The sequence below is a fragment of the Gambusia affinis genome, linkage group LG13 (genome assembly GCF_019740435.1).
Source record: "Gambusia affinis linkage group LG13, SWU_Gaff_1.0, whole genome shotgun sequence".
NCBI lineage: Eukaryota > Metazoa > Chordata > Actinopteri > Cyprinodontiformes > Poeciliidae > Gambusia > Gambusia affinis.
This window is the reverse complement of record NC_057880.1, coordinates 16,050,760-16,069,504: the sequence shown is the minus strand read 5'-3', so window position 1 is coordinate 16,069,504 and position 18,745 is coordinate 16,050,760. Positions and strand designations below refer to the sequence as shown.

The 18,745-nt window shown below is 35.8% G+C and overlaps 1 protein-coding gene across 1 annotated transcript; it reads left to right on the top strand.

Annotated features, from left to right (window-relative positions):
• The first annotated feature begins 228 nt into the window (after positions 1–228).
• On the top strand, positions 229–12,083 carry bmp5 (bone morphogenetic protein 5). The gene is made up of 7 exons (XM_044136125.1): positions 229–1,170; positions 4,117–4,309; positions 8,383–8,531; positions 8,852–9,049; positions 10,743–10,819; positions 10,962–11,072; positions 11,156–12,083. Exons 1-7 carry the CDS (start codon positions 669–671, stop codon positions 11,303–11,305), a joined length of 1,380 nt encoding a protein of 459 aa, XP_043992060.1. The 5' UTR covers positions 229–668; the 3' UTR covers positions 11,306–12,083.
• The last annotated feature ends 6,662 nt before the right edge of the window (positions 12,084–18,745 follow it).

The window sequence follows — 18,745 nt, the reverse complement described above, 5'->3', positions numbered from 1 at the left end:
TTTCACTCGTTAAGACTGGGTTCTCAGATTTCAAGTGTCTCCATTTACACTCCGAAGCCGCCACATTCATCATGGGACCCGGCTGAAGTTTTACTGCGACCGCTAGAGGAGGATGCGAAAACAAGAGCAGAGTGTGGGATGGACCCAAAGGGCAACTATAGCCCCAGTTGGTGCACATTCTCCTGAAATAAATATATATATTATATACGAGCCGGGGCATGACTGGAGTGTTCCTCTGTTTTTATTTTTGACACAGTTCACCACATTTCATCCACTTGGAAACGTATAATCCCTTGACGTCCTGGGCGTACCTACCTTTTTTTTTCATGTCAGAGGAGTAAGGTGAGGGACGGGGTCACCGCTTCATAAATACTCGGAGAATCTGGATAGACCTTGGAGGAGTAAACGGGCCTACTGCCAGACAAAGTTCTCACACAGGACAGGAGTACCGATTTTTCCTGCAAACTTTGTACCAAAACAGACTCCTGTCTTATTACCGTTATACTTGTGGCTCCACTATTTTTATGGAAGGTTTATGAATCCGTATTTGTAGACTTTTAGAAGACATTTTTTTTCTTTTTTTTATTATTATTTAAATTTTTTAATTTTTACCCTCAGAGATTGCAATGTAGTTCATCCTCTCATCTCTAAGAGAGCAATTTGCCAGGATGACAGCGCTTTGTACTCTGAGCCGCGCACTTTTCGCACTTGCTTGGAGCAGTCTGAGTTTTCTTTCCTGCGCTCAATGCGCTCTCACTGACAACCATGTGCACTCCAGCTTTATTTACAGGAGGTTGCGCAATCACGAGCGCAGGGAGATCCAGAGAGAGATCCTCTCTATCCTGGGTTTGCCTCACCGTCCGAGGCCGTTCTCTCCCGGGAAACAGGCGTCCTCCGCACCGCTCTTCATGCTCGACCTGTACAACGCCATGGCTGTTGAGGAGGAGGAAGGGGTGGCGGTGTTAAACCGGAGCGTAGGGAAGAGCTTCAGTGCCAAAGCTCAAGGGCACTCCAAGAAAAGTTACTACAGCCCGCAGCACGCCGGCTACTCCCGTGTGCCGCAGCCCTACAGAGCGGCCCCACTGCTGGGGCACAGTCCTTCACTAACCACGGCGCACGACACCAATTTCCTCAATGATGCTGATATGGTTATGAGCTTTGTCAATTTAGGTGAGTGTCTGACTGGCCCGTGCAGTAATGAATCAGTTTAAAAGGTTAACAATGACTAACTAAAATTAGAAAACTTTCAACCATGTTCAAATAACGCACGCAGTTCGTTTTTAGTTTCAATTTGACTTATTTTTGTAATTTTTATTACGCTCTTGAAGAATTTAAATTATTTCAAATTTAAACCCCAAGAAAATCCTCCTTTCCAGATTTATTAATATGTACGAAAAATTGTGATACATATTTTATTTTGTTGGAAAGCCCGCTGTGTCTGTTGTATAAACTGCTTAATTGAAAACAGGTCACATAAATGACTAATAAAATAGAATCTTCCCTTCTCCTTCACTCATTCGTTTTAATGTAAAATTCAAACACTATTTAAATTTAAGCCTTGGTGGTTGATTGATTTATTTTATTTTTTATTTATTTATTTATTTATTTTTGACATCATAGATTCTAGCATTCCAGTTTCATTTGTGCACCTTTCAATGAAAACAGCAGTTGATTTGTATAATGACTGTATTTGTTCGGTAGCTGCAACTCTGAACCCAGTGGTTCAGAGCAGCTTATCAGATGACTGTCTGACCTTGAGAAAATTGATCTCAATTATTTCCTGTTGTTAAAAGAGAGAGATGACGGTGATATTGATGGATGCCTGCTTGTGAGGTTCTTGCATTGTTATAGAGTTGTACAACCATTTGGGAAATTTGTCTGTCGCCCTGTAAGGATAATTCAAGCACATGGTGAATTACTCAGAAGGTCAGAGCATAATGACACTATTTTTTTAAAAATCCCTGGAAATACAAACTTCTTACGATGTAACATAGTACTGGCATCTCAAGGTAGAAAATTGTATTTTACATAAAACAGAGCAAAAAAAAAAATGTCTAAAAAAAAAAGTTAATCTGTGCAGTATTGCCTGAAACAATAATTCCTCACCTTGGTCTGAGGCCATCTGTTTCCACTTACCACTCTACCCGGGCATGTACGCTGTCAGCCTCGAAAGTTCTCGTCTCATTCTGTGAGATTTTCAGTAAAGCTCTCAAAGAGGCTCTTGTATTTATTACAGTATCCAGTGGTCCTCAACTGTTTAAACAAAAAAACAAAAAAAACTTTTAGGTTCTCTTTTCATGCATTTAATACTGTAATGAGCCATGAGTTGGTATGCAATTCTCAATGATTGTATTTAAAAAAAATAGCACACAGTGATCTAATTACTTTAATTTAATATTGGAAAAACAACTCATGCTAAAATGATTTAAAAATATTATTATGACTACATCTAATATTTATGTAACATTTATCTACTTTTATTTTCTTAAATAAACTTAAGTAAAAAATATCTACTAAACACCCATTAAATCTAATGACAGCTTAAAATGCTTATTGTGCAGAATATATTTTCTTGCCATTCTTTGCATATTAGTGAAACACAGTATGTCTATAAAGCTGCTATAAGGTTATCTGCTGCAATAGCTAGCCTGCAGTCAGCAGCTGTACACAAATGCTGCTCTAAGTTTAACAACTTTAGTTTGCAAACATTTCCTATGGTGATAGGTGGCACTTTGATTTCCAAACAATGACTCCCCCAGTTTTTCCATCCATCCATTTTCTAACACCCTTGTCCATAGTGGGATCAGGAGGGGTGCTGGTGCTGATCTCCAACCCCAGTTTCTATTGATAGGAAATATCTCCACTAAGCCAAATTTGTCTTTCTTGTAACTGACAGTGCGGTGGCATTCTGCAGCTAGCTGACTAGCAGTACACAGCAAGGTAGAAGGACAGCACTGCATTTCTTTATGTGCAGGATAGCCCAATCAAATTCCAGCTTATACACTACTTTCCAGAGCATATTAAAGGATTTTAAACTGTAGGATGGTATTGAGAACTTTATCAATTGTAACATTTTAAATAATTGGAATACCTTGAGACTATTAACTAGAACATGCTTAACTATATTAATTAATTAATGTATTATTATTGAATAACATTCTCAAAGAGGATTGAAGATTTGATCCAGTTGTCTGTTCTGATGACCTTACTTAATCAGCAGTTTGCATGCAACTTAGTCTTAGCATGGAGAGAACTTATTGATGCTTTAGCCATTCAAAGTTAAAAGCTCTTTCCTCTTAGTGGCACTTCTGCTTCAGATTACAGCCTGTGGCTAATTTGATAGAAGTCACTCAGTGGTTTAAAGTCAAGTCTGACCTTTGACTTGGTTGTGCTAAGTAACCACAGGTGCTCTCTCTTGATAAAATATCAGAAAAACACCCCACATGATATCACCACCAATCTCAGGACGTCCGCTGACCTCAGCTGCATTCCTCCTTGCTGTTATGGATGTGAGACAGTTGAGGTCACCCTCTCTAGCTACTTGTTATCTTTCATGCTGTTGCTCAGGTTTTATTGTGTTAGCAAAAATAATTCAAAATCCTTCTCAACAAGGGCTATTTCATTTTATTTCCGAATCGCAAACGACTCCTTGGGGATTTTTTAGTAGAGGTGAGTTGCAGGTCAGAAATGAGGTCAGACCAGACACTCACATGGGCTCTGAAGAGTCCTGTCTGTTCTTTACTTTCTGCTTGGCAGCAGCGGAAAGTGTCTTTAATTGAAATCAGCCTGTTTTTCTTAACTGACAGCCCATTCATCATGGCTGGAGAATGCAGTAAGGCACACAGTAGAGGGCCTGTCTGGGAACTGCTACCTGTATTCAGTTGACTGATTTAATGAACTGGAAAGTGCTTTTGTTGGTACTCAAAATGTTTGGGTTGGATCTTAAATGTAAAAGAAGATGTGATAAATATTCTTTTTTTCCTTCCTCTGCAATTCATGCTGGCTTTCTCTGTCATGCAACACAAGAAGCAGTTCAGGAGGTGAACTCATATTTTCTGTTGAGATTTACTTGGCAGTAATACAGAAGTTCATGGTAATTTTTTTTTCTTTTCTCAGTGGAGAAAGATAAAGATTTTTCTCACCAAAGAAGACACTACAAGGAGTTCCGTTTTGACCTGACTCAGATCCCAGATGGAGAGGCAGTGACCGCAGCAGAATTTAGGATCTATAAGGACCGCAGTCACACTCGCTACAACAATATCACCCTGAAGGTTTCCATATATCAAGTTATCAAAGAATATCATAACAAGTAAGTTTAAATAAGCTAAAACACTCACATTAATGCCACTAACAAATAGAAACTCATGAAACTTTTTTCTGCCACTTCATTGATTTATTGTGAACAATTTCAGACGCAACTCTTATCTCTAAGTACAACTTAAAGCCATTACCACCATGAACTTTTAAATTGTTATCATACACTGTATATCATGAAATATAAATACAAAAGCTATTTCTGTCATGTAATTATAGTTGTATTACATGAACTTCAACTGTATTAGAGGAGTAATCTTACGACAACTGCAAAATGCCTTTTTGACAAAAATATATTTTTTTGTTGAGACCATAAACATCATGTGTATCTTTTTTGGTACACTAAAAAGAGAGATATTATGAGACTTCCATAATATTGGCACCTGATAGCTTTTTATTGTTTTATTTTCTTATTTTGTTCAACACTTCCAAAGAAAAGGAGTTTAAATTAATATTCTTAATATTAAATATTTCAAACATTCAACTTGGCTTGAATGTTTTATGTGCCCATCTACGAGTTTCTGTCATTAATGGAATTCTGTCCCATTGACAGAAATGGTGTAGCTGTCAGGTTGTTTAGACACACCTTTTCAAATCTGACTACAAAATTTCTGAGTCTGAGATCAGGCTTTCTGATGGCCACACCAAAACACTGACTTTGGTGACTTTAATTTATTTGGTGACATAAAAATTGTCCCTATACAAAAGTAGTCAAATAAAAATGGAGATATATATATATATATGGTAATGATGAAGGAAAAAGTTAAAAGCAAGAGAAGAAGAAAATTGTCAAATGCATTTAGAGACCCATATATGACCTACTTCAACCTCTTGGCTGATGGTTGGTGATGTTAACACTTCAGTATTTCAGTATTAACTTTCTGTATTTTATAACGTATACTACTCACTGAAGGTAACTACAAAAATATATGTTGTTCTCATGCTGGACTTCAGTAGATTTGCAAACTATTATCTGTATTCTTATGTTTTTGGAGAAATTTCTCCTTCCTTTCTGCGTGGCTTTTCAGCCCACTGCTGAACAGGCCTTGTAACACCATGGATAATGACACTTTCTTACCATCATAAACCAGCATCTTCACAAGGTCTTTGGATTTTATTTAGATTGCATAGTGGAGACGATGGTAGGAATTCACCCTATGACCTAATGGTCATAGGGTGAATTCCTACCATCCAATGGTTGCCAGTCTGAACCCCCATTCTTCCTGTCTCTGTCTTTGTGTCCAGGCTAGACACTTGCATTGCCATTGATGGTGGGCAAACTGCTTAGCTTAGCACCATCAGCGAGGGAATCTGTGAATGAATGGGTAAATGACTGAATGTAGTGTAAAGCGCTTTGAAGTCCTCTGGATTACATAAAGTGCCATACATGAACAGGCCATTTCATATTAATCTTGTCTCTGAGTGATTTTTCGGCCCCTAGGCAAATAACATTTGTTACAACCTACCGTCTTATCATCTTAATTCAGCATCTTCACAAGGTCTTTGGGTTTTACTTGGAGTAGATGTGCACTTTTCTCGCATAAACAAGGTAATATCTGGGACATAAACTAACTTCTTCTGAAATATTATTATGGCTGGATATTATCATGCTGTTTATAGTTTGAAATAATTGCTCATTTGATGAATGGGAAACATTTTACTATCTGGAAATTGTACTTGAGGAGGATCCAGACATGTGCAGATCTACTCTTCTTTTTCCTTTATCTTGCCTGATGTTTGTTTATTGGCAGTTAGCAAGTAGAAATCATTTAAGTAATATTCAGTGATTGAAACATTTGTTTTGTGTGTGTGTAGTTTAATATTCAATTTTCAGCTGTTTTTTTTTTTTTTCTTTTTTTAAAATTTGGTTGCAAAGACATGATTCAGTATTATTTCACATTTAAAAGAGGCAGAAAATTCTTCAGCTGTTGTCATGTCCACCAACAGCAAACATCCTTTTATCAGAAACTCTGGTCTCCTTCACAGGCGCTGTCTGCTTTTATAAATATAGTTTGTGGATAAAGTGAACCCCATTAGCAAGTCGAGCACTTGTGTATAGATTGGAAAGTTTGTCACTTGTCACTCATCTTGCGTTGCCTACCGAGCTGGCTGTGTCCCAAATCAAAGCATTAGGGACCACACTTAGAGGTCAGGGGGGTTCCCATGGGTGAGCCCATTGTCAGTGTTTTGCCCACCACCTGCCTGTCTTAAGAATATTCTGTAAGTTTAAAGTACGACATTGCTGAATACACAGGGGTGTGCTTAACAGTGGCCCCACATTTGCTTTCCAGAAATGTGTGTGAGTGATTCAAGGGGAGATATGGCCCTCCAGGGAGTTGAAAAGGTCTGAGTCAATGGACTCTGCCATCTAAAAGGTGAAGGGGGTTCAGTTCATGTTTTTACACATGTTTTCAACAAGAAATTTTGATTAGTGTTCACAGGCAGGAATGAGACTTTACTGATGCTTACAACTCAACAATTTGTATAACTTCATTTCTCTTCATTCCATTGTGAAGCTAATGTTCGTTTAATCTAATATCTTTCATTCAAGTAAGTAAAAGTTTCAGTCACCGCTAAAATGATAACCTACAATGGCATTGAGCAAAGTTGCTTCTAAGCTGAACAACTGTGAAGCTGAATTTTTCTTTAAGCTTGTTCCCAGAGTGTATTGGTTCATAAGATTAAATTCAAGAATTGATGTTGCTGTGCAAAGAGAGGTTTACTTTTTGCAGCATCGGTGAGGTATTTAAATTAATGTAAAAGAGAACAGAAATATAGCAAACTACCACAAAATAAATTATTTTCTATGATATGTCGATCCAAATTTGAAGCTTATGTGCATAAGATTTTTTTGTTTTCTGCTCTTTCACACATGTGATCACACTTATGATGGGAGGGCTTGAATAAGTATTTTATATATAATCACTTAGCATAGAGTTAATGTTGGTTTTTAAAAACGGAAATCATTAATCGAAAACTACAGAGATTGAAAAGTGTCCTCAAGATGCTGTATAGTGCATCTCCAATATTGTTTATTTACAGATTGTCGAGAGAGCAAAGCTTAGACACTTACTGACATCACTGTCATCTTGCAGAAACACCCAAGCCACTATCCTCATAAAAATTTTGACAAAATACATCAAGGAGCCTACAATTAAGGTGACAACACCTTTATAGTCAGTCAAATCAAAGTAACCAATGTCACTCATCTTTGCGGATCAAACATCTTCCACAAATGTTTCTAAATTTTGCTTCTGCACTCAATTGATGAAACTCAATTTGGTTTTGCAAACAAAACCAAATTAGGAGTTCATTTTAGTACATGGGGAAGTATATTTAGCAATGTTAAGTGTTATCATGTTATATTTGTTTCCACCAGCACAATTCTTCCTATTTGATCAGTGCTAATAACCATTCAATAAGGAATAAGAAAAAACATCTCCTCATAAATATGGTCATTCGATCTGTAAATGTTCACTGTAGCAGTTCAAATTACGAAACAAAGTAAACTTGATTTATTTATTTTTTTGCCCCTTAAAGGGGAAGTTCAACACTTAGTGCCTCAAAAGAATTAATCTAGAGTTTTATTTCACCTTTGAAAAACATATGACTAGTTCCAAAACAATTGAGACCACATGGAGAACCTCTAATGTCTCCAACCAACTCCGTGAAACCACAAAAAACTAACAGCTGCTGCCTTATCCGATCTGCCACTTGAAAGGAATCGAACAAAAACTGCACAAATTTTTCTTAATTGTAATTTTTCAAAGAGAATGGATGATTGTTGCCTTCTGTTAAGCTCATGGTAAAATACACAAAAGCTAAAGTACATGATTCATTGCCCTAAAAATGTTTTGTTCATCAAATGGCTTAAGTACTGGCACAGATCTTACCCTATAAGTGCAATTTGTCACAGCATGCAACTTTTCAACAATAGCTGCATGTGTTTCAGTCTAGTTTGTTCTCACTGGCAGTCCTTTGAAAAGACATGCTTAAAAAACATAATTTTTAAGCAATTTTTTTTTTTAAATTAAAAAATATGCTTCTTTTGCTCTTTTGTACTTCCAGAGATGCGGAGACATTTTTGCTCGACGCCAAAAAGGTGCAGGCATCTAACGGGGGCTGGCTTGTGTTTGATATAACAGCCACCAGTAACCATTGGGTGATAAACCCACAGCAAAATTTTGGTCTTCAGCTCTGTGTGGAAATGATGGATGGTAAGCAAAGCTAATTCTGCTTTTCACAATATTATTGTGATCATTCAATGAAAAAGTTATCTTTACGTAATCCACAGATTTGGTTTGGGCAGCAGAAAAAGCTTGAGTTTCATCTTCTGATTTATTCTATATGCCAACATTTTATATTAAACAAAAATATAACCAAAGAAAGTATGATTAGACCTCTGAGAAACTGACAAAAATCGAAAATCGCCAAAGACTCATCAAATGTTTTAGGCATTGTTAATATAGGCTTACAATAAAAGAAATAATGAAGTGTCCCATTTATTTTAAATGGTTTTTATTTTTTATTTGTAAAGGAAGGAGCATCAACATAAAATCTGCTGGAATCATCGGGAGGAACGGGCCTCAGTCCAAACAGCCATTTGTCGTTGCTTTCTTTAAGGCCAGTGGAGTCCTGCTCCGCTCTGTGAGAGCTGCTGGTGGAAAGAAAAAGAACCACAATCGCAATAAATCAACTAATCAACAAGAATCGTCAAGGATGCCAAAACCTGGAGGTGTGCAGTGAGCATTCATTTATGATAAAACGTATTTAATAATTTCTTCATCATATACAATAATTAATGATGATAAATATGTGTAAAAATCTTTAAAATAAATGTATCTTTCATCAAAAAAACATTGTTTCACCCCAAAATGTTATCCTGGAAAGCAAACGGCCACTAATTTCAGCACATTATTTTAGTTGGAGAGAAAAATGCTAGAGTAAGAAAATTCAGCAAAATTCCCAATGCCATTATTAACAATGTCAAAATTAATTTGAAAATGTACACATTATCAAAGTATTTGTTCAATGTATGCTTTAATTTGATCAAAGTATCTTAGAACCTTTAAGAAGAAATCTATTACAAGTTCCAATATAATTAGAAGCAACCCTCCAGTGTATATATACAACTACTGGAAACTACGTGAAATATCTGGAAGTGTGACAAAATGATTGCCTGAGGACAAATCTTTATCTGATTACATAGAGATATGCAAGATATTAAAAAAAATCAACAATTCAAAATTTTACTGATAAAGAAATTTGTTTTGGGCGTATACGGCCCCATAAATATTTTTTGAGTTTTTTGAAATATTTAAGGGGAACCAAATCATCAATATACTACACATACGTAGGGAATAATTATAGATGACCTCTCTCAAATATACAAGCGTTTATTGACAAAGAATTCCACCTTACAGTCAAATACTTTATTCAACAAACTCACTATGCTAGTAATACTCAAGCAAACTAGTGAATTGAGGAAAAGATTAAACTATCTCTACTAAAGGTTAAAATAGAAAAACAATGACTTAACAGTCCAGACTCTATAGTTAGCTTTAGCTGCAACATGCATGGCATGCATTATAAGAAACTGGCTCTTAAAATTCAATGTTTTACTGCATCAGGAAGGGGTACATTACTTTTCCAGTGATCCTGTTTGAGTGCCCCCAAATGTTCAAGTAATTATTACATGAATTAATAAAAAAACATAAGTCAAGTAGCCTTTAAGTGGAACCGCGTGGAGTTTCGCCATGCTGAGTTGAGTAAATCTTAGGGTGTCTGCACATGGTTTTATGACCTAATCGTGTTAGTAATGTAACATTTTGGGGTGGCAATCGTAAAGTTCTGATCTCAGATCCATTGAAAATTCACTGGCAGAGCTGAAGGTACTTTCTGACCATGGTGGCCTAAAAAAGTGACTCGGTTTCTGCCCTTTTTGGAGGAATGAGCCAAATTTCTTGGAAACTCATAGGAAGTTCATATAGTTTACAAGGTAATTTTTCCAAATAATAAGGGAATGCATGTAAACTACTGAATTTGAAGGTAGTACAAAACATTGTTCTGGCATTTTGCGAATAGGTCTAATTTTGGATATTGTAGCTTACCCAACACAAAAAAACATTTTACCGATTTCATTGACAAACTGTTGAGAAAAGGGTTGTATGTCTCCTTAAAAAGTGAGGGTAAATTTCAGGTTTTAACTACTTGTTCAGTATATCTGTGAGGCTCAGGTCACATGTATTTGACATCACAGGAACTTCAATTATTCATGTTACAAGAAAATGCATATAGATAGGTGCTCCTGAAACTCTATTTGCATGATACAGAGTTTATACCAATCTGACTGACCGCTATAATGATTAGTATATAATGCATTATTTCATTAATTGTACTTCTTCTGTCTTAATCCTTTTTTCCCTTAGACTATAACGCAAGTGAACAAAAGCAGGCCTGCAAAAAGCATGAGCTCTATGTCAGCTTCCGAGATTTGGGGTGGCAGGTAAGACACAAAGATTTCAAATCTCTTGTAAAACAATATTGACACGGTTACCACATGGTGGTCACATTAAATCATACGAATATGGAAAATCGTATCCAGGCTATAAACTAGAGAAGCTAACTGTTGTATTTTTTTTGCCAAGGATTGGATCATTGCACCGGAGGGCTATGCTGCTTTTTATTGTGACGGCGAATGCTCTTTTCCACTTAATGCTCAAATGAATGCAACAAATCATGCTATTGTGCAAACCCTGGTAAGTGCTGTTTAAAATACATTGTACATGTGCTTAGCCTTACAATATTCTTGCCATTAAAAATTTATACTTCTTATTTATAGGTTCATTTAATGTTTCCTGATAACGTGCCAAAGCCCTGCTGTGCCCCAACCAAGCTCAACGCAATATCAGTGCTGTACTTTGATGACAGCTCTAATGTTATTCTGAAAAAATACAGAAATATGGTTGTCAGATCATGTGGGTGCCATTAGTTTTGACGCAGTTTAATTTTTGGAGCCTGAAATGGAGATTGCTGGGAAGCACATTGGCTGCGGGTGTGATTTGATGTACAGTATTATGTATATAAGGTTTTCTTGGTTAATTTATTTCCCTTTAAAAGAATAGCACTGAATACTGTAATATTTAAATGATTAGTACAAAATGATGATTTGAATTTATGTGCATAATCTTTTCCCTTCTGTGTCCTCTGGCATATATATATATTTTTTCTGTACATCTTCTATGATTAAACACTTCACTGGAGTCATTGTGACATCTTTGCCTTTTTCTTCTAAGTTGTGAAATTGTGCTGTAAAATATTTAATCCAAAATTTCACTTTTGTGGTAAATTCTGTGAGAAATGGTTGTTGTTGTTTTGAATCATTAATACATTCCTGAACGTACAGAATGGTGTTGCTGATATAAATTTCCTTAGCAAGGGTTTAAGCTCTGTGTGAGACCTTGTCAGTGTTTTTAAAAATGTGTCATTTCAAGTCTGACTTATTTCACCAAGAGTGCCACATAAATATATATTTTTTTTTTAATCAAATATGTATACAGTTAAAATTTTAAATATGAGAGCTTTACCATTTATGTTATTTCAAACAGTTTCTGCTCATGTAATCCTCCACATCTAAACACTGTCATTTTTCTGTGAACTTCCTCATTGCAACAACCATCTTAGTGCCACACTAACTTTTTTTTGTGTTTAGAAAGCATCAGGTAATGATAGAATGTTTTGTATGTTTAATAAATATTCCATTAGAAACATTTTTTCATTGTCTTCACTGCTTTTCGTGGTCACATTATCAACCGAAATCTGATAAACATTTGCAAATGTAGTCCTGAAAGAAAAGTCTTCTACACTGTATACTCCTCTACCAGATGTAATTTGTCCAGACCTTTTCAAACTGATCTTGTACGCCTTGTATTCTCTTGGGAGCTCTCTCACTGTTATGCACTCTGTTGCTGGACTACCGTCCCAAATTTATAAATGTTTAACAAGCATTATATAAACTGCTGACTTGTTCTTGCAGAATGGTAAATCTAGTTGTAGTAGTAAAGGAAAAAAAGATTGTGATCTCAGTACCTGCATTGATTACCTTTAAGGTTAAAGGACTTTATTGGGACTTCATGTAATAGATTAACACAAAGTTGTCAATAGCTGATGTGCAAGGAAAAAGATTTGTGGTTTTCAATGTCTAAAACAGATACAAATCTGAAGTATGGCATAGATTGACTAATTACTACTTGCTGCATTTTTAAACTTCAGGCTTTTGGGGATATTTCTTTACCAGCTTTCCAGATTCATTCAGATTTGATGCAGTTGGTGAACAAAAATTTGGAAGTCTTGATACAGATTCCCAACTGTAGAACTAGACTTTGACTCTAAAAAGAAATATGATGGGATCTAAACTAATCACTTCATATTTACCCCAGTCTCAAGATTTTTACAGCCTCTAACAGATTTTCCAAGATTGTCCCATATTTAGCTTCATCCATTTTGGCATAAACCCTAGCCTTTTGTTCATGCATAAGAATGAATTGCTGTGGATCTATGCAGTGCAAGCAGAGTTAAAACAGATTATGGACTCCTATGGCTGAGTGAAAAAAAATCATTTTAGGTTGGATGAAAGGACATGTCTTAATAGGTGTGCACTTGTGCCGAAAACACAATCATCATTAGTCATTCAGAATTTTTGTAAAGTTCAATGTGCACTATCACTTTAATGCATATTGGAAAACTGAATATTTAATATTTTTTTCAGCCTTTTTAAAGCTTAAATTAACCTGGAGTGGGGGTCATTGCAGTTTCCTTTCATTCAGGATCAGCATAACTTCCAGAAAAATGGGCCAAGAGATTGAATTGCTTCCATGGGAGTATTCTGATTACTCAGGGACTTCCAATGATCCTGGAAATGTAGAGATTAGCTGAAGGTTTAATATTTATTTACACATCTGTGCTGACCTTCGCTGAACACAGTATATGTACTGTCAATTTTTTTTCCCTTCGCACTTCACCCTAGTTTTCTTTTTTTTGCTCCTACATGGCAGAACATTGAGTAACTGTATTTCACTTAATTAAAAGCAGTGGCTGACATGCCCAGATGTTATGTAGGCTCCATCTAAAAGAAGTGTTGACATTCGGTGAATAGAAGAGGCCACCTGCTAGCTTAAACTTTTGGCTTGAGGCGTGATTTGCATTCCTGCGGCCTGTTGCCTGGCATGATTACTACTCACAACTTACAATCCCATCTACTGTTTTAATTCATGAATTTTTCCCCCCCAATTCAGCTACATGTCTTTAGTGTCAGAAATACAGGAAGTGCTGTGAATGAAACTCTATTAGTTTACCACAGAAGCGCACAACCTTTATGACTTTGCTCACATAGAGAAAGGTCAACAATGCAAATTCATAGTGCGGAATAATATTGTGACTTAGCAACTCGATAACAAGCTGTAGTGAATCAGAAGTGCCTTTACATTCATCCAGTCAATGGAAAGCTATGCAACTTGCTAGAAAAGGTAAAGACCTGTGGATCACCAATGGGAGATGTGATGCTAAGCAGTGCTGCATGGTGTATGTCAGTCATGTTCAGCAAAACAGCTGTAGACGGCAAAAGAATAAAGTTGTGCAGTGTTATCCAAACAAGACATATAAGTTGAGTAATGTTGCGTCTTTAAATGCACTGGTTTTGTTCTGAATTGTATTTAGGGGAATCTGAGTAAAGTGGTATAACTGCAAGCAACTGGCTAGGCTTTTCCGATTCTATTTATAGAAAAAAAATTTTGAGATGCATGTTTTTAAAAAGCTTTTTTAAAAATATGCATCCTTTTTACCTTGATTTTAGAATGTTGTGTTACTTCTTAAGCCTGTAAAATAAAACCCCTTATAAAATGCATTCAAGTTTAGAGTTTTTGTTCAGGGGGTGTGAATATACTGGATAAACACCAAGTTTCCAAGTGCTGATATAATTCATTTTCTTTCACAAATGTGTTTAGACTTATTGAATGATTAAGAAAACAGACACATCCATGTCAGCAGCTGCTAAAAACATGTGCTTTCATTCAGTCAACCTTAACTCTGACCCTTCTGGACCTGGCTGTCTGTCAAAAGCCATAAGTGCTGGAAGATTCAAGTCATTTTTTATTTAATTTAAACCATCTCCAACAGCAGTGGATGGACGCTATTCAGTTAATTCAATTCGAAAATGATGACATAACAGCGGCCAATCTTGTCAGACCACCAAGGACAGCATTTGTGCCCGAGGCAACTCAGATGTCCTGCATGATATGAGAACCAGAGATTACAGTCATGAATGATGCATTTTCAGTTTCCTCTCTTTTAAACACTAGAATTCAGTAATGTCTTACCAACTGTCATTGAAGTAAATTCAGGAAAAATAAAAATCAGAGGAGCTGAAGTCTTTGAAAGCACGCAATAATATAGAAAATTTGGCCTCTGACAGTTTTACGCTGTTCTTATTGTTATCTTCCTTTTTCCATTGGAAACATTCTTTGCCTTTTTTAGAAAGTTTTTCAATTATTAGTAGACTTTTCTTTTGCAAACCAATTTTCAGAAAGCTAACATTTGCGGAAGGAATTATCTTACTCTTTCAGGTCCTAAGAAGAGAGTTAAATTATACGCAGATAAACATGGACTGTGAACCATCTTATCAGAGTTCATTATTGATTTTTGGCTAATCTACCATCAGTCCCCAGCTTTGGCAACGTAAATGACAGAGATGGTGCTAACTGTCGTAATATTTTTAGATACAAAACTATAAATTATTGTTAATTTTATTTAGTAAATACAGTGTTTCATTGACTTTTCCTGTGTTAACCTGGGATATCTTTCTAAGTTTATTTTCAAAGTGTCACCTTCCAGTCCATTCACATGGCAAGTGAAATTGTATCTAATAAAAATGTTGTGCAGTTTACCTAATTCATCTCACCACATATGGTTCTCCTTATTCGCCTTCTGTGGGTGGGCTATGACTTCCATACAGCTCAATCAGTGCTTCTCCAAAGGGAGACCAGATGGGTCACATTTTTACATGTTGTTTGGTATGACAAGGCTGCAGCAGGACAGCGAGGAATGTGTCCTCACAGAGGGTGGCGCAGAAACGTTGTTATACTTGCTTGTTATTCATATGTGCCCAGAGGGGAAGAGTTCAGAGCTCTCTGAGCTACAATGGAGTATTTATGAACGAAGCTGTCACTTCCCATTAACATTAGTCCTGGCACCTGTGGATTGAAACAGTTATTCAGTCTTTAAAAAGTGTTTTCTTTTCATTTGACATTAAAATTACATTTAAATGCATTGGTTAATGCTTATACCCCCTCGGCCAATTTGATAATAAAAAGCCAGAATTATATTTCATTATTTTTGCAAGCCCTATAACATAGATTTACAGTTGTTGTTTTCCCAATTTCTTTCCACTGCTTGCCATCTTTTGTAAAACACATTTTCCTTGAAATCCTGTAAAGGATTTAGGTCTTTAATTATTTTATTTTTTTTGTTTGTGTGTTTTCTCCAAGCAATAAAAGCTTCTAAAATCATATTATATACAGGTTAGTCATATCCTGTTGTTTCCAAACTATAGAACAATTTACATCAAAGAACACATAAAACTAAATAAGAGGCTTAAAGGTAAAATTCAAGCCAAAGCAGACAACCAGGATATTAAACAACTCCCGAGGCCAAAATAATGTCTTATTTTAGTCATGCTAATTGATTTAATGGCTGAAGTCTTTTATTATAGTTCTAAAATGAGCCTTATTATTAAAGTCAAGGCATATCTGGACACAGTCCTTGACAATCAAAGCAAAACAAGCACATCATTAAGCCTTGCCAGCTCTTCAACTTTAAACAAACATTTGGATTTCCAAAAGTACCACCATTAAATCAAAAAGGTTAAATATTTATTATGGAATTACTGACAGAAACCTATCTGGAAACTGAATAACTGACTGAGAATAACTTTTTAATATGCATGTAAAAAAAGATCAAAACTAATACGGTACTCTGTTTAAATGCTTTAAATATATTTTGACATCTAATCTAATCTAATAGAATAGAATATAATATAATATTTAAAAATCACAATATACCAGGAAATTTTAGGCTTAACTGGGTGTTTAAATGATGGCTCAATAGACAGACAGGCAGACAAAGAGATGAAAAAGTTTTAGAACAAATTTAATTGTTTATTAATTTGTTCACATTTAGGTAATTTAAGTACTTGTTAGTAAACACATATCAAGAGAAAATAAATGTAATTATATGATGCAATGCATTATTTCAAACTGCACTTGCAAAGTGGGAGAAAGAGATGCAAGACTCACATCTACTCTCATGTGGACATAGAGCTAAAACCTCAGTGAGTGCCTGAGATACTCTGTGCTGCGATTACCACCATGATAATCTCTACTGCACATGGTGTCTCCAAGGAGAGCTGTGGAAAGTTGACTCAGAGATCTCTTCCTGAACAGCCGTATGATACTCTTCTAATTGTTTACGGCCTGTATGTTTTATATGGTGAATTTGTGTGTTAATTGTTTGGGTTTTTTTTAAATCTGGAGCATATTTGAATATGATGATTCAAACCTAATCAAGGAAAACTGAAAATGTGCTATGTACATTCATTCTGGTGTGAATACATGTTTTTTTTTTGTTTGTTTGTTTTTTCCAATTACAAATAGTTTAAAGGAAATGTTTCTGTTGGACTTCACCACCAACTGGTTAGCAAATCCTTTCATTTCTCCAGTGTCATAATAACTACTTTTAGGGTGATAGTGACAGGCAATTCTCATCAGGACCAGGACTCACATTCTGAACAATTTGGTTAAATATACGATGTAGAAATTTAAAACGGATGGGAGATGAAAATTGATTTAATATGGTACCCTCTACATTTTCAGTAAACATCAGAGCTTGAAACTACTTTCATGCCTTGATGAAATCTGGACTCCATAAAGTAATTTCTTACATCTGTGTCCTTTTTTTATAGTCAGAGTTTCATTTGAGCATAGACAACTTTTCTTTATTTTATTTTATTTTTTTACATTCTGCAAGGAATGGATAAATGAATGGACATTTTCTTTCTCAGAAATTTGGTAAAATTTTATTTAATCCTTCACAATTAGTGAAAGAGCTTTTCTTTTTTAAAATTCTAGTTTAAATGTTGTACTATTACAGTACAATGAAGGAAACAAATTATGTTAAGTTTAATTTTAAACATACTCATAGTTTTTAAGATGTCAGATTAACTGCTGTAAAATGACAAATTGTCAAACAAATTTAATCCACATGCTAACATAAATAGAGTACTCACCTGCAATAGATTTATTTCTGAGAGGAGAAAGAGCCCTGCAGGCCATTACTTAAATGTGACCCTCTGCAGCTGGTTTCTGTCATCATAAATCACCATTACTAAGTGTTACTGAAAGACAAAATGTCAAATTCTACATTATGTCAAACCCAAACAACAGAAACCGCAAATAATAAAAATCTAAAAGTATGTATTTGTCCTGAATAACACATTCAATGAATATTTAAAGTGACATATAAACAGGGATTGTTATGGTAAAATGATTAAACACAGACAGAAAAAGTCAGAAAAGTGTTTTAACATTTAAGGCAACTGATATCTCTTTACATTGAATTTCCAAGTTCCTCCTTTTTAAACCGGATCCCATGAGTTTCCCACCTTCCTAGTACAGAGAAGAGATGGTTGAAGGTGAGGGCTTCATTAAGCCTCTCTATTGTTAACATCTGGGTTCAGAAAGACTCAAATCTTTTTTTTTCTCCCCTCCAGGGGGTCTTTAGTGGGCTCTAGTGTCCCTTATTTGAAAGTAGGCTGACAGGAAAGGGGGAGGGCATGAGACATGCGATGAATGTTGAAAGGTCCGGGAATCGAACCCGCGTCAAGGACTCAAGGCCTCCAAATGTGGGTTCCGCTATCCCCTACGCCACCACAGCACGTCTCGAGCTCTGGTAAATCTTGACCTGCCTTATCAAGGGGTTTTATTACACCATGCAGTTGATATTGGCAGCAGTGGCAGGTCAGGGAATGAAAGCCTCCAATGATTTAGTACACAAGAGATCAATGTAAGCAGGCTGTTTCCCTGCAGCCTTCAGCTCTAAGCTGAAAAAGGGAACAGAACGTCTCTCCTCTTGTTAACTCAACATAAACTCATATCAAATGTGAATAAGTCAACTCCTATTGAATGCTTTGAAGGTCAAACATTGTGAATTTCTTTCATTACTTTTTTAAAGGTTTGGCAGAATATTGTTATTATTTGACAAAACATATTTCTTAAATTTCTAGTAGTTTCAATCTTTCATGCACACAATATTTCCTCTCACTTTTCTTTTGGCATTTTTCTTTCTCATTATTTGTCTCTTTTTTTCTTCTTTTTCTTTCTTT